Source organism: Oryzias latipes, chromosome 12 (genome assembly GCF_053564925.1).
Source record: "Oryzias latipes strain Hd-rR chromosome 12, Olatipes_Hd-rR_3.1".
NCBI lineage: Eukaryota > Metazoa > Chordata > Actinopteri > Beloniformes > Adrianichthyidae > Oryzias > Oryzias latipes.
The window spans coordinates 31920715-31934838 of record NC_136248.1 but is presented as its reverse complement, the minus strand read 5'-3'; the positions used below and the strand labels follow the sequence as shown (position 1 = coordinate 31934838).

The window sequence follows — 14124 nt, the reverse complement described above, 5'->3', positions numbered from 1 at the left end:
CTGGGAGCAGCAGAGACGCCTACTACCGGAAGTAGAAACAAGCTATTTCCGGTTGAAAGCAGCAACATGGCGGCAAACGGAGAAGAGAACTCTGAGCCTGGAAAACTGGGGTTGTATCCTTAAATCTGAGACACAGAAACATCAGAGAAGATCAGAAGAACGTTGAGATTCTTCATTTTCATCGAAAAAAGCCTTTATACTGTGAAAGTAGCGCTCGGCTCGTGAAATGTTCCGCTAATATGCAGCTCAGTGAGTTCACGGACAAAATAAGACAACAAAAACACGAGGAGAACCGTTTAAAACCCCCGTTAAATAATAATAAACCGTAGTTTAAATAAATTAAGTAATTCAGGAATAATACATTAACCAAAGAAATGAACTAGAAATATTCCGGGATGCTTTTAAAAACAGGAAGTACATTTTAGCTAACTTTGATAATTTAAGGTGGATTTACTGGTTTGAAGGTGTTTGTGCTTCTAGATTGGAGCTTCTAATGGAATCTAGATTGTTTCACTGTGAGCTGGTTCTGTGACATCACGGAGCCCTGCTGCTCTGTTGAGGATAAATACACTTCTGAAGTGTTGGGTTTCTGCTCCGTTTCTCCTTGACCTCCCTGCAGCTCCCTGGACGTCCCGTTCCCGTCGCCTCGCGAGGCCACCATCGCCCTGAGCTCCCTGTCTCCAGACAGAGAGCCGAGGAGAGGCGGGATCAGCAAACACCTGAGTGTGAGCGGCAGCACCTTGTCCGTGTGAGACTCCGCCCTCCTGCTTCCCTCTTCCTGCCTCCCCTGCAGGTTCTTACATGTTTCTGTTTCAGGAGGTGGAGCGCAGACGAAGCTCGGATCCTGCGAGTGTCCGTCTGCTCCTTCCTGGACCACCTGCAGCTGGTTGTGGAGACCATGGAGAAGTTTGGCGCCCCGATTCCCTGAGAGGGAACGGACTGAAACCTGACACCCCGTCACCAAAGTTTTGTGGGAGAATCCTGAAGGAGGAGCGCCGCGGCTGGGACAGGAGTCCAGCAGGACCGGCCTTTCTGATGGAAAACATTCATCTGACTTAAACAAACAGACGTATGGACAGATTGTCCCGTCAGAGCTTCCCCTTGGAAAAATTGACCTGTTCTGGCAGAGGTTCTGACGTCCTGTGGTGATCCGGTCCGCCTCTGATGACTGAATAATGATAAATGTGGTTTGTGTCACATCGACTTTATTGGTTTTTCTTTCAGAAATATATAAAATGTGTTAATATTGAATATTTTAGAAAGCGCTGTGCTGAACTTTTGTGTTTTTGAAGCCTCTGAAGCTTCAGTTTGAGGAAAAATGCTTCAGTTTTTTCAGGTTTGATGGAACTACGAAGACCATGAAACCTGTTTGAAAGCCAATAAACTGATGAGTTTATCAGATTTTACATTCACGTCTTGAACTGAAAAATAGAATGAACATTTAAAAACATTTATTCCACATGTAATTATGGAGTAAGATTCCATTCAATTTTATTTGTATAGCCCAAATTCACAACAGTTGTCTCAATGGGCTTTCGTATAGGTAATTGAAAAAGTTAAACATAAAATCAAACAAAAGATGTTTGTTTAGGGTCCTCTCTAGCTGTTATCTCTTTGTTGTTGAATCTTTTATGTGTACATTTTTTTGTGGGAATCAAACCATCAACTTTTAGTCCAGTTTGTTGAAGCTGCCAAAAACATTTACAGATGCTGCTCCGGGCAGCGGCCAGCAGAGGGCGCTGTCCTCGGTAAAATCTGTTGGAAATCAAGAACATCTGCAGTGAAGTTTGCTGTTTTTCTAAACTTTACTGCAGCATTTTTAAACCTGGATAAGAGAAGAATATCTCAAGCAGTTATTTATGGAGTTTATTTCCAGCCATAATTGAACATTTAAATTCACTCTACAATCAAAAAATTATCTTAATATTTTCATATGAAATAAAAAACATTTATATGTATTTTTATATATTTTTTAAATAAAAATCATTTAATTTAAATCATTTATTGTATTAACTTTTGTTTTTTATTTCAATGAAATGGTATTTTCCTGAATTTAGTGCAAAAAATTACATTTCAATTCCTTTTCAGTTTAAACTGCATTTTAAAGCAACTTCAAATCAGTTTCCTTCATCCTGTCGTGTTTTTCTGTTTTACTCCTCGTCTGTGTCGACATCAGTCATTTGTTTTTCATTTCCAGGAGTTTCATCTGATTATAAGACAAAAGAAAACCACATTGATCAGGATTTGAAGAAGAAATGTAAAGACAATTGAACAACAGGATGATAGTTTATAAAATCAGTTTAATGTTTCTGCTCATAAATTGTCCAGTTTCATGATAAACAAACACAAACAGCTGATCAGAGGATCCTGCCCCCCTCCCTCAGAAGTCGTCATCGTCACAGATGTCCAGGTACACGTCGAAGGCTTCGCGGTTGCAGTTCCCGTCCGGCGTGAAGACGTACTTGTGGAAGGTCCCGTCCACACAGATGGCTGCGGGACACACACACACACACACACACACAACGCTCTTCAGCCACCTTTCTGACCCCGCCCCTCGCAGAGGAGACGCCGGAGCAGCAGGCGGACGCAGACAATCCTCGCCTGCAGCTCCGGGGTTATCGGGGCTAATCCTTCGGGGGGGGAGGGATCTGTGTTTTCTAGCAGCAGGTTTCACCGTTTTCAGGATAATTCAGTGTTTAAAAAACGCTGAGTCATGCTCAGAGCTGACCCTGAAAGCTACCTGTTCAGGTGGTTCTGAGGTTTTTTTAATTCCATGAGGAGACGATGCAGAACAGACGCAAACCTCAGGAACCTTTCAAATCGAGGCTTTTAGGCGCTGCAGGCCGTCAGACTGCTGATCCCAGAATATCTGAGGAGCAGCAGCCAAAAGCGCCCGGCGAGCGGGAGAAGACAGTCGGCTGCCTCTAGGACTGTAAGGTGACGATCTACAGGGAGCTAAACTACTTCCTGAACGCGGCGCTGCAAAAGCTCTGCAGAGGACTCCAGCAAGAGAAAGTGGAGAAATCTCTGTACGCCGGGGACAATCAGTTCAAGTTTCTAACCCTGAACGCCGTGTCCTCCAAGGTAAAGAGGGAGGGGGGCCTTCGGCGTGTTCTCTCTCTCTCAGATGGTACTGGGAGGGGGTCTGTATGAGCTGCATTTATTTAGAAACTGATTCCTTTCAGAATAAAAGCTGCCCCCCGCCCCCCAGTTTCAGCAGAACCACAGACTGCAGACAGTTGCACCACGGTAACCACGGCAACCCCGATACTGTCAGACTGCTGTGGGACGTGCAGCAGCGCCTTGTTACAAATGGGGGGGAGGGGGGGGGGGGGTGTCACATTTCAAACGGTTTTCTTTGTTCTGATGAGAAAAATTTTCACTCCAGAGATTGCCCCCCCCCAATTAAGATTTAAAAAAAAAGGATTTGTGAAGGAGGTTCAGAGAAAAGGTGGATTTATCTGCCGCTAACGCTCGCCGTAGGACGCACGACCACAAAGAAACTCCAGGGAAGTTCCGGTTTTCCAGGCAGACGTCCAAACTCAGCAATAATAAAAAAATAAGCAAATAAGCAAAGCAATAATATTAATATTTAAGAATAAAAGAGATGAAAAATCACTGATGAGTCGGCGTTAAGACAGGCTCTAGTGTGGCACGTAGCACGGCTGCCATGGCAACGGGACGTATTGAGTTATGATCCATTTGTAATCAGACTTCCTGAAGGCTTTCACGTTTTCAGCGGGTTTACATTTAGAATAATTTGATTTTAAAAAACAAAACACAAAAAAGTAAATGTTTTTTTACATCAAAAACTCCAAATCTATGTGATCTGGATCATCAGAACTGCTGGTGCAGATCCAGAACCCGCTGAAGCCCTTTCAGGGTCACTGAAGGTTGTTGCAGGGACAAACAATTACCCCCCCAGAGGAAGGAGGAGAGCATGCAAACTCCACACAGAGAACCCAGCTGGGGGTTGAACCACTGCCTTCCAGCTGTGAGGCCAGGGTGCTAACCGCTACACCACCGTGCAGCCTTTTGTGTTTTTATTCAAACGTTTTCTGTCTTCAAATCCAAACGGTTCTGCTTCAAAAAGCTTCATTTTGTTCTGGTCTGTTTATGTTTCTAAAGCTGCGTTTGAATAAACTTTATTTAAAACTAACTGTATTTTGACGCCTCTGCGTGTTTTCGTCGTATCGATTCTCCAAACTTTCACCGCTTGTTCTTAGTTTTTCCAAACATTTTTTTTGGGGCCTCCTGCTTTCAGGACGCCGATGCCACCGACCGCTCTTTCTCACCGATGACGGAGTTGACGCTCTTGGACGTGTTCTTCCCGAAGGCGCAGATGCAGGCGCACTCGGCGGGCACCGTGAAGCTGGCGAGCGACCACTGGCTGTCCACGTACTGACCGATCACGGGCCCCACCTTCCCGACCCGCGCCAGCCTGCGGAGCAGCAGAGAAGGGCTTCAGGAGGGCATCGCAGCAGCAGGAAGCGGGCGGTGGGCGGGGCTTACGCAGAGCGGCGGTTCAGCTTGGTGTCCTTCAGGGCGAAGATGTGGACGGTTCCTTTGTCGCTGGAGGCGCACAGGAAGGACGAGTCGTGGCTGAAGTTGATGCTGGAAGGAAAGGAGACGTTCAGAAAGAACCTGATGGCGCCTCCTCTGGGGGAGGGGCTTCAACCAGAAACCCGGGCTCTGACCACAGGGGGGCGTACCAATAGAGGGTGGCGGGGTCGGTCCCTCTGCGCAGCTCCACCAGCTTGTCTCTGGTGTTGGTGTCGAAGAGCCGGATGAGCGTTCCTTTGCGAGACGCCGAGGCCGCCACGCTGCCCGTCTGGTTGAGCGCCACGCAGGCGATCTCGCTCTGGTGGGCGTTGATGGTGAAGGGGGCGGAGGACGTGCCGGGTTTGGTGTTGGACAGGTCCTGGAGCAGACGGCGGGTTTCAGTCGGGCTTTCACGCGGATCTACAACGGTTCGGCGTTCTGCTTACAACCAGCTGCAGGCTGCCGCATTTGTGACCCGGGAAGACCAGCAGCTGCTTCTCCAGACTGGGACACAGGTCACACAGGCCTGGAACAGAGGGGTCAGGGGTCAGGGCTGCAGCCGGCGGAGGGCGGGGCTCCGCGCCCGGGACCGCGCCCTTACCTTTAGGGTTATCTCTGGTGTCGAACTCGAACAGCTTGACTGGGTTGTCTGGAAACGTGTAAACGTAGATCCGGTTCTTCAGGACGATGATGATCCTGCAGAAACACCATCATCATCATCATCATCATCATCATCACGGCCGCCGCAGAGGACGGCGGCGCCGGCTCCGGACTCACTTGTCGTGCCTCATGCGAACGGCCAGAACGGGTTTGGTGAAGGTGAACTCCAGCACCAGCTTGTCCTTGGGCTCCCGGGAGTCCCGAGCGTCGTCCCAGATCAGAACTGAAACCAAACCAACATGGAGGACGACAGAAACGCTGAGTCACCGCTCACACCACCGCAGTTAAGGGGAAAGTTAAGGGGTTCTGTGGAAAAACACTCCAGAACCAGAGAATGGTCAGATTTCCCATCATGCAGCAGTTTTTCAGTTAATCAACAGCTTAACTTTCCCTTTACCTGCAGACTTTGCAGGTCAGATCGTTTTTCTTTTATTACTTAGGTGTACTACAAGTATACTTAGTCTATAGTAAATGTGAGGCAGTACACTTGAAGTTTACTATCTATATGTTGTAAAATTCAAATGTTCCAATTTAGTCTGAAGAAGTATTTAATTAGTAAACCCCCTCCACTTACAGGTCTATAGTATACTTGTACTTACTAAAGGTGGAGTACTTTAGTGAGAGTTTGTTCTGTAAATGTCGTATTTCTCTCCTCACCTGAAATCTCAGAGAACCTGGGGTTGACTCCGCCTCCAACGACGGCCAGCAGGTTGGAGCGGTGCAGCATGGAGCAGAGCGCCACGCTGCCCACCTGCTCGTGGTCTGCAGAACAAGCTCAGGTGAGTCAAACTCAGACATTCCTCTGCCTGCAGAAAAAACTCAATGTTCCAGCAGAAAGGGAAAAACTTGAACCGTCTTTCAGGTAAATTCACAGAATTGTTCCACTTTACAAATTAAATAAGAAAAAAAGGCACTGATGTCTCAAAAAAAGGAGAATGGATCAAAAGACAGTTTAAAAATGTGTAGAAAAACATGAAAAACATTCAGATTGTTTCTATTTCACTTTCTAGAAAGAGTTAATCTATGAAATCTTCAAAAACATCAGATTTAGATGGTTTGATGGTGATGCTTCTTTGAAGGCTTGGATTTGGTTTTAAACACCTGACAAAGACGAGAGAAGAAAAGTTGAGATGACTAGACGAGCAGCGTCTCTCCTCCCACAGTTATGGTTTAGGGTTTGAACCCGGCGGACTCACCCAGGTGACCTTTCTCCATCAGCGGCTCCACATTGTAGATCCGGACACCGGTCTCCATCGCACAGCAGAAGCAGCCTGGAGGAGGAGGAGGAGGAGGAGGAGGAGGAGGAGGAGGAGGAGGAGGAGGAGGAGGAGGAGGAGAACATCATCAGCTGCTAAAGAAGACCAAACATGAAATAAAGAAACTGCAGCTCCTGCAGGATCAGATAAAAGTTCTGGCCCGGTCTTACTCTGGTCCTGGTTAAACTGCAGGCTGTTCACTCCTCTCTGCTGAGCCATGGCTGCTATCCTCCGGGAACAAACCAGTTCAGCAGCAGCCGGGGACAACCTGCGAGGCAGACGGAAGATGATGATGAGCCACAAACACAGCAGCCGCCGCGCGCGCGGACACACAGCTAAGCTAGCATTAGCACGAGCCACGCAACGGCGGGAAACAAAAAAACCCTTTTATCTGCGAAACAGCCACACAGAACCTCACCATCAGAGGACGAAGAGTCCAAATATTACAAACAACAACGGAGACAAACAACAACGGTGACGCAAGTTTGTTTTGGTTTCTAGACTGACTACGTCACTCTTACGTGTTTCCGGTTTTGTTCCGCTTCCTGCTTCGTCCGGTCCTTTCCCCAATAGTATTAATATTAATCATAATAATAATGATGATAATAATAATTATAATGACAATAATAATAATAAAACAATAATAAAAATAAATAATAGTAACATAATAATAACAATGATTATTATGTTATTATCACATTAACACACATTAACATGCTAAAAAAAAGGAGGAAAAGTCCACTGGCTGTGTCTTGGTTTGTTGCACAGATGACACATAAGATGGTAACAATCGAAAGCAAGGGTTTCATTATAAAAAAACACAACGAAAGCGGGAAACAAGAAAAACACGGGGCCCCTTTGCACTAAACCAAAAACCCCACCTGAAACAGGTGTCACACAACAATGGTACATTGCTTTTTCATGATTTGCTTTAAGGTGGTCAAACGAGCCTGGAGGGAACTAAAAGACACACCTGTGCTCACCTCAAGAGGCTCCCCAACATTGATATTATTAATGTTATTCCGCACTGCTTCCTTTCCTTTCAGCTCATAATTTGTAGTCTGTAATTTGTGGCGTTTTCCATGTTCTTCTGAATTGGGTTCAGACAGAAGGACACAGGAAGTCTGAAGAAGGCAGCTTCAGGAGAAACCAGTTGAAAGCGGCTGAAAGAGACACAAAGAAAAAACACAGAAAGTTTCATTTAATAAGTTTCTTCTTGGAGATAAAACGTCTGTTTGCTGGCATTGTGTCAGGAGAACCGAAGGAAGGACAAAAATAGAAATTCTTCCAGCTAGTTAAGACTGAAAGAACCAACAAACACACCAGAAGACTTCAGATGAAGAAACCCTAATGAAAGCATCATTTCAAAGTACACCCCGTAAACTCATTACCTTCTCCATCCTCCAGCTCAGCCGTAATTAGAAGCTGGGTTTCCATGAAGCTTTTGGGCGGGAAACAGTGACCCATTTGTGCGACATAAATTATTGCAGAAAGCCAGACTTGCTGAGTTTCTCCTCCTCCTCCTCAGTTTAATGAGTGAAGGTCTCCCTGGTTTCCGGCTGTCGGCCCCACCCTCTCTGGAGCACACGAGGAGTCCTGGCAGGCAGTGGAGGAGATCATTTAGCATTGATGAGGCGGCCGGCTCGGCTCCATCATTCCACCGCCGCCAAGCGAGGTCACGTCACGGGATTTAATGAACCGCAGTTTGGGCGGCGAACAGATTCTATCATCTCCTTAACAGAGGCAGCGGAGAAGCCCCGGGGTCAGCACAGCACCTCTCTAACTGACATCTGTGACAAATGTCCAGACGTTTCCTGCAGCGGCGGGCTGCGAGCGGCCTTTTTCACTCAGTTATTAATAAGGACTTTTTCTCACGAGCCCTTGGCCCAATTCCAGACTATAAACACTATATTTAATCAGAGGGGACCAGAAAAAAGTAAATTACAGTCACAGTGATCTCTGAGGCACACTGAGAAGTTTAGAAAGGGTTGGAATCCCTCATTTGGACGCATGTTTGTGCTAAACTGACGTGTAAAGTTTGAAATGTCTTTAAAATCGGATCAGAAACTCAATAATTTGACAGATTGATGTCTAAACCGGTTTGGATTTTTAAATGTTTTTGATGACTTTCATGACCAATTTCGACCTTTATCAGCAGACATTTCCAAACTATAATGTTACATTTTTTCTGTGAATAAATGCATCACTGAAGAGTTCAGAAATTTTATTTTTTGCTCCTGCAGCTTCTTCATGTCAGGAAAAATAGTTTGTGAGGCTCAAACGTAGCAGAAAAGATTGACGTCTTCGGTAAACAAACATTAAAGCCGTCAAAAGTAAAGCACAAAGTGTTTTCTGAAGCATAAGTGATCTGATTGGATCTGATCACGACAGGAAACCAAGAACTCAAACCCAGGGAGGGGGGATGAACCCAAACAGCTGTGATTCTTAACGCTGCTGCGGCTGAAGGGAAGGAAACGGATCTAAAAATAGAGTCAATCTCAACATAAAGCATGACTTCAGAAACAATGAGAGGCTTCAGTTTTTGTTTTCCTGATGAGGAGAACATCTCTTGAACAAAAAGATACTCAGAATTAATCCCCCCCCCTAAATTTTCTCTAGAAATGTCCTTCGTCATGAGAAAAATGTCTCAAGAATGTGTTAAAAACACCAAAAACATAATCTTTGGCCTTTAAGATCACATTTGCGCCACTGCCTGTTTTTTTAAATCTGGATTTGTTTTGTTTTTTTATCCTTTTCCAGTTACTTCCATGTCTCATGCAGTGTTGTTTACTTTGGGAAAACTACAACCTATGAATGAGGTTTTTAAAAGCCCCCTGAGTCTGTGCACCGGGGCCCCCGGGGTTTTTCATCGTGTCTTTGGGGGACAGCTGGGAAACAACCAAAGTGAGTATGAGCTTAAAACTGAGCAAATACCCGTCTAACCGACAAAAAGCAAAGGTACAGAGAGGCGGCTCTGGTTCGACTCCGTGGTCGCGTGGTGATCATCGGGGAGGAGAGTCATCAGATTTGGCTTTCAGAGGCGCAGCTGCAACCGGACAAGGAGCCACAATCAACGCCCCACCTGACTTCCTGTCTGCCACTGACCTCCTGACCCCACTAATGTGGTTTTAGAGCTGCAGGAGATCTGGAGGCTCAGATGAAGAAAAAGAAGAGCGGATCCATTTGCGCTCAGTTCTTATCATCGCCACAAATCAGAGTTTTTCAAATTCTGCCGGAGACATGCAGGAGCGGAGCAGCTGGTTGAGCGGCTGCCCTCTGCCACCCAGACGTGTGACGCCGCTCCCGGAGGCGCTCGCCGCCTTAATCACCTTCACGACGGCGCCGGGGCTCAGCGGGAAAAACGCTGCAGCTCCTCTTCAGCCGTGACGTGACAGGAGAGCGATGGAGTGTCCTCCCACTCACTCCATCACCAGGAGACGGGTCCTCTTCCTCCACGGGAAGCTGATGCTGCACGACTCACCCCCCCATAACAATGGAGCACCTAGAGGGGGGGGGGGGGGGGGGGGGGGGGCTTCAGAAGGCCATTGATGAAAACAGCAAATGCTGTTGTGACCTGGTGGGCCTGCATGGAGATGTGCAGGCGCAGAGGATGATGGGAATGTTGTCGACCTGCCCTGTCAAGCTTGATGATAATTTTGTAAAAGTCACCAAAGGTTTTTTTTTTTCAAATTCAAGGTGGAGCATGAGGTCCAAGGTCAACAAAACAAAACAAAGCTGTTGGCCTATGTGAAATGTCCTGGAGAACAGAATAAACAACTGCATCGCTGGTCTGAGAGCGCCCTGATGCTCCGCCCCCTGACGCCTCCTGAGGGTCGTTCAGCTGCTCCTCATCCTCAGACCTGCTGCGTCTTCGCTCCCGCCTCCATCATCTGCTTCATCAAAGCGGCGTGTGAACGTTTGCAGGTTCATTTCTTGTTAACAGGGATAATTAGGAAGAGCATCACAGCCGACCACAGGCTGCGGCTTATGGAGACACACACGCATGAAAGCAAGCGCCGCACGCCTTTAGAGATCTGAAGGATTCCCGTCCTCCACCCCCTCTAACGTTACGCTATATGATCACAGCAGAAGAAGATGCTGCATCTTTGCAGATGCATCTTTGATCTTCTCATTGGAATTTAACAGCCAACTTCATGGTCATTGCATTCCTTGTTTTCAGGTTTTTAGTTCATCTCTAAATGAAGAGAACAACAAGACTGGAAACTGTTTTTCCAACTAATTTCGGCCACGCCCACATCAACGAAAAGTAAAAATATAAACAAAAGCGAAACGTTTAAATTCATTCAGGAGATGAATCTGCAGGTAAAGCCAGAATCCAACAGAGTTGTTTTCCTGCTCATTTAACAGAAGATGAGGAAATGTTAGTAAGTTTTAAAGTTAAAGGAAAATCCTCGTCAAACTGGATTTTAAGTTCTAGCAGGACTTCAAAACTGGGCCGTCTGGAGAGAGAACTTCTCCAGACTTGCTCTGTGATGTGAAGCCTGCAGAGCTGCAGGTAGAAAACCTGCTTCTGGATGACTTCTGCGTCATGACCAAACCATGTGAAGAACACAGCAGACAACGCCTTTTCCTCTGTTCCTCATACAGTTCCTGATGTTCACATTCACCACAACCAGCTGCTCCAAACCAGCTCCTCTCTGCTCCTCACTGCTCCTCACTGCTCCTCACTGCTCCTCACTGCTCCTCACAGCTCCTCACTGCTCCTCACTGCTCCTCACTGCTCCTCATTGCTCCTCACTGCTCCTCATTGCTCCTCACTGCTCCTCACTGCTCCTCACTGCTCCTCACAGCTCCTCACTGCTCCTCACTGCTCCTCACTGCTCCTCTCAGCTCCTCACAGCTCCTCATTGCTCCTCACTGCTCCTCTCAGCTCCTCACTGCTCCTCTCAGCTCCTCACTGCTCCTCACTGCTCCTCACTGCTCCTCACTGCTCCTCTCAGCTCCTCACTGCTCCTCTCAGCTCCTCACTGCTCCTCACTGCTCCTCTCAGCTCCTCACAGCTCCTCACTGCTCCTCACTGCTCCTCTCAGCTCCTCACAGCTCCTCACTGCTCCTCACTGCTCCTCTCAGCTCCTCACTGCTCCTCACTGCTCCTCACTGCTCCTCACTGCTCCTCTCAGCTCCTCACAGCTCCTCACTGCTCCTCACTGCTCCTCTCAGCTCCTCACTGCTCCTCACTGCTCCTCACTGCTCCTCACTGCTCCTCTCAGCTCCTCACTGCTCCTCACTGCTCCTCACTGCTCCTCACTGCTCCTCTCAGCTCCTCACAGCTCCTCATTGCTCCTCATAGCTCTTCACTGCTCCTCACTGCTCCTCATAGCTCCTCACTGCTCCTCACTGCTCCTCTCAGCTCCTCACAGCTCCTCATTGCTCCTCATAGCTCTTCACTGCTCCTCACTGCTCCTCACAGCTCCTCATTGCTCCTCATAGCTCTTCACTGCTCCTCACTGCTCCTCATAGCTCCTCACTGCTCCTCACAGCTCCTCACTGCTCCTCACTGCTCCTCACAGCTCCTCACTGCTCCTCACTGCTCCTCTCAGCTCCTCACAGCTCCTCACTGCTCCTCCTCCTTTCCAAACGTCTTCTTCGCGGTTCTTTCTTCTTCAGATTCACACTGTTGTGGGGGACCACTGATGACCACATGTGACCTAATGTGATTTAGGAACGTGAAGCAAAGATGTTAGGTATCAGGCAGTTTTGGACAGCTAAAGGGTCCTGAAATGAGCTCCTGAGATGTTTTTATGTGGGAGAGTGAGGGGCAGTAGAGTGAGGGCAATAGAAAATGCACACCTGTGATGGCAAAAGGCGTGAGGTCCAGAAAGAAAGAGGGATTAAAGAAACTTCTGAAAACTTGCATGCGCCTGAGTTCTCATCATTCAGGAGTGTGCAACACTGTGACTGTTTATTCTTCCTCCAAACACAGGGAGCTTCCAGCCCCCCCTCCCTTTGGTTCTGGTGCTGCCGGTCTTCCTGGGCCATCAGGAGGAGGCAGAACATGAACGCCGGCATGCAGATCCTTCCATGGTCATCTGTGCAGCAGCTCACTAAAATCTTAGAATTTAAACAGAAAGAATGAAAAAACTGCACACGACTGCCCCTCAGTTTAACCGGGGGGGGGGAGGGGCCTGGAGCCACCCCTCACCCCCCAGCAGAGAGGCAGCAGGTCACCACGAACCTGTAATCAGGTCACCTCTTGGACTCAGAAAAGCAGCAAAGTCGTACGTTTGGATTCAGATGCTCAGGAACGCTCACACTGACACATTAAAGCAGTTCATCAGAATGAAAGGGGGGCAGAGAGACGAGGACAGAAGATAAAGGAAGGAGGGAGAAAAGGAATGAAGATTGAATCTGCTCCACTTCACGCCTCCGTCAGTTACTGTAGGTCACCAGTCTCAGCCATTAATGGACGTTTCTGATGGTTTTTCCTCCTGCATTTGCACATTTCCCACGCGCAGCAGCTGCAGCAGCAGCAGCAGCAGCAGCTGCAGCAGCTACAGCAGCAGCAGCTGCAGCAGCAGCAGCAGCAGCAGCAGCAGCTACAGCAGCAGCTACAGCAGCAGCAGCAGCAGCAGCAGCTGCAGCTGCAGCTGCAGCAGCAGCAGCAGCAGCTGCAGCAGCTGCAGCAGCAGCAGCTACAGCAGCAGCTACAGCAGCAGCAGCTGCAGCAGCAGCAGCTGCAGCAGCAGCAGCAGCAGCAGCAGCAGCAGCTGCAGCAGCTGCTGCTGCAGCTGCAGCAGCAGCAGCTGCAGCAGCAGCACTGGCGTCCTCCTGCAGCGCCTCTGTGGCACAGACACATTCAGAGTCGCCTTCTGGCTTTCCAGCATGTTTCCCGTGTCTGCAGAGATGGTTGAAGCTACAAAATACGACTTCTTTGTCGTGTTTTTGGGCTGCGTTTGAGCAACTTCTGGGGGCATTCACACTGAAGTGAACCGCAGCAGAGTTCACCTGCACGTGAACGGAGAAGCTCACTCAAGAAAATCAAACTGGTCCAAATTAGAGCTCAGGTGAGCTTTCACACCTGTGGGAACCAGGAGGATCATCAGAGAAACCCCTTTGTCCATCATCAGAAAGGATGGTGCAGAGGCGTGGCCATCCTGTCTGATGATGGACACCTCAGCAAGCTTCATCCTTTCTCACGGTTCTGTATCTGTAGAATCTGAGATGCAGGTTTGTGGGGAAAATGGACCAAAAGTTTTTTTTTTTCCGTTGATGGCTGAAAAAGAGGAATTTATGCTGAATTCGTTGCGCTGTGATTTGTTGAGGGTCTACAGCGCAGCAGCTGAGGTAGAGATGTGTTGGAGGCCCGTGGGTGGTAGGAGGTGGTGGGGGCTTAATCTAATACCACGGCGGCCGCTTGGCGCGCTCTTCTTCTTCTTTCTCTTTCGGCTTTTCCCATCAGGGGTTGCCACAGCGAATCATCCTTTTCCACCTCACTCTATCATGAACATCTTCTACCCTAACATTAGCCAACTTCATGTCCTCTGTTAAGACATTCATATATCTCCTCTTTGGCCGTCCTCTTGCCCTCCGGCCAGGCAGCTCCATCTCCAACATCCTTCTACCAATATATCCACTATCCCTCCTCTGAACATGTCCAAACCATCTCAGTCTGGCTTCTCTGACTTTGTCCCTAACACAGGCAACA

The 14124-nt window shown here is 48.1% G+C and overlaps 2 protein-coding genes across 4 annotated transcripts; one reads left to right on the top strand and one right to left on the bottom strand.

Moving 5' to 3' along the window:
- The first annotated feature begins 6 nt into the window (after window positions 1-6).
- lage3 (L antigen family member 3) lies at window positions 7-2000 on the top strand. Of its 2 annotated transcripts, none has more exons than XM_004074444.4 (3): window positions 7-113; window positions 620-748; window positions 817-2000. In XM_004074444.4, exons 1-3 carry the CDS (start codon window positions 67-69, stop codon window positions 926-928), a joined length of 288 nt encoding a protein of 95 aa, XP_004074492.1. In that variant the 5' UTR covers window positions 7-66; the 3' UTR covers window positions 929-2000. The 2 variants fall into 2 exon arrangements, with proteins under 2 accessions (XP_004074492.1, XP_078812528.1); XM_078956402.1 differs by having other exon boundaries at window positions 620-725; window positions 817-1197.
- Window positions 2001-2280: 280 nt separating this feature from the next.
- wdr45 (WD repeat domain 45) lies at window positions 2281-6989 on the bottom strand. Of its 2 annotated transcripts, none has more exons than XM_004074445.4 (11): window positions 6877-6989; window positions 6629-6726; window positions 6399-6473; window positions 5860-5964; window positions 5320-5425; window positions 5144-5238; window positions 4989-5068; window positions 4713-4921; window positions 4513-4614; window positions 4296-4441; window positions 2281-2490 (listed from the first exon to the last, which is right to left on the bottom strand). In XM_004074445.4, exons 2-11 carry the CDS (start codon window positions 6675-6677, stop codon window positions 2381-2383), a joined length of 1077 nt encoding a protein of 358 aa, XP_004074493.1. In that variant the 5' UTR covers window positions 6678-6726; window positions 6877-6989; the 3' UTR covers window positions 2281-2380. The 2 variants fall into 2 exon arrangements, with proteins under 2 accessions (XP_004074493.1, XP_023816198.1); XM_023960430.2 differs by having other exon boundaries at window positions 5329-5425.
- Between the last annotated feature and the right edge of the window lie 7135 nt (window positions 6990-14124).

Coding starts and splice junctions, on each gene's coding strand:
- lage3 (XM_078956402.1), top strand. CDS start 67: ATGGCGGCAAACGGAGAAGAGAACTCTGAGCCTGGAAAACTGGGGTT. Junction 114..619: donor GAGCCTGGAAAACTGGGGTT/GTATCCTTAAAT, acceptor ACCTCCCTGCAG/CTCCCTGGACGTCCCGTTCC. Junction 726..816: donor GGATCAGCAAACACCTGAGT/GTGAGCGGCAGC, acceptor TTTCTGTTTCAG/GAGGTGGAGCGCAGACGAAG.
- wdr45 (XM_004074445.4), bottom strand. CDS start 6,677: ATGGCTCAGCAGAGAGGAGTGAACAGCCTGCAGTTTAACCAGGACCAG. Junction 5,426..5,859: donor CAGGTTCTCTGAGATTTCAG/GTGAGGAGAGAA, acceptor GTTTGGTTTCAG/TTCTGATCTGGGACGACGCT. Junction 4,922..4,988: donor GCGGCAGCCTGCAGCTGGTT/GTAAGCAGAACG, acceptor CGTCTGCTCCAG/GACCTGTCCAACACCAAACC.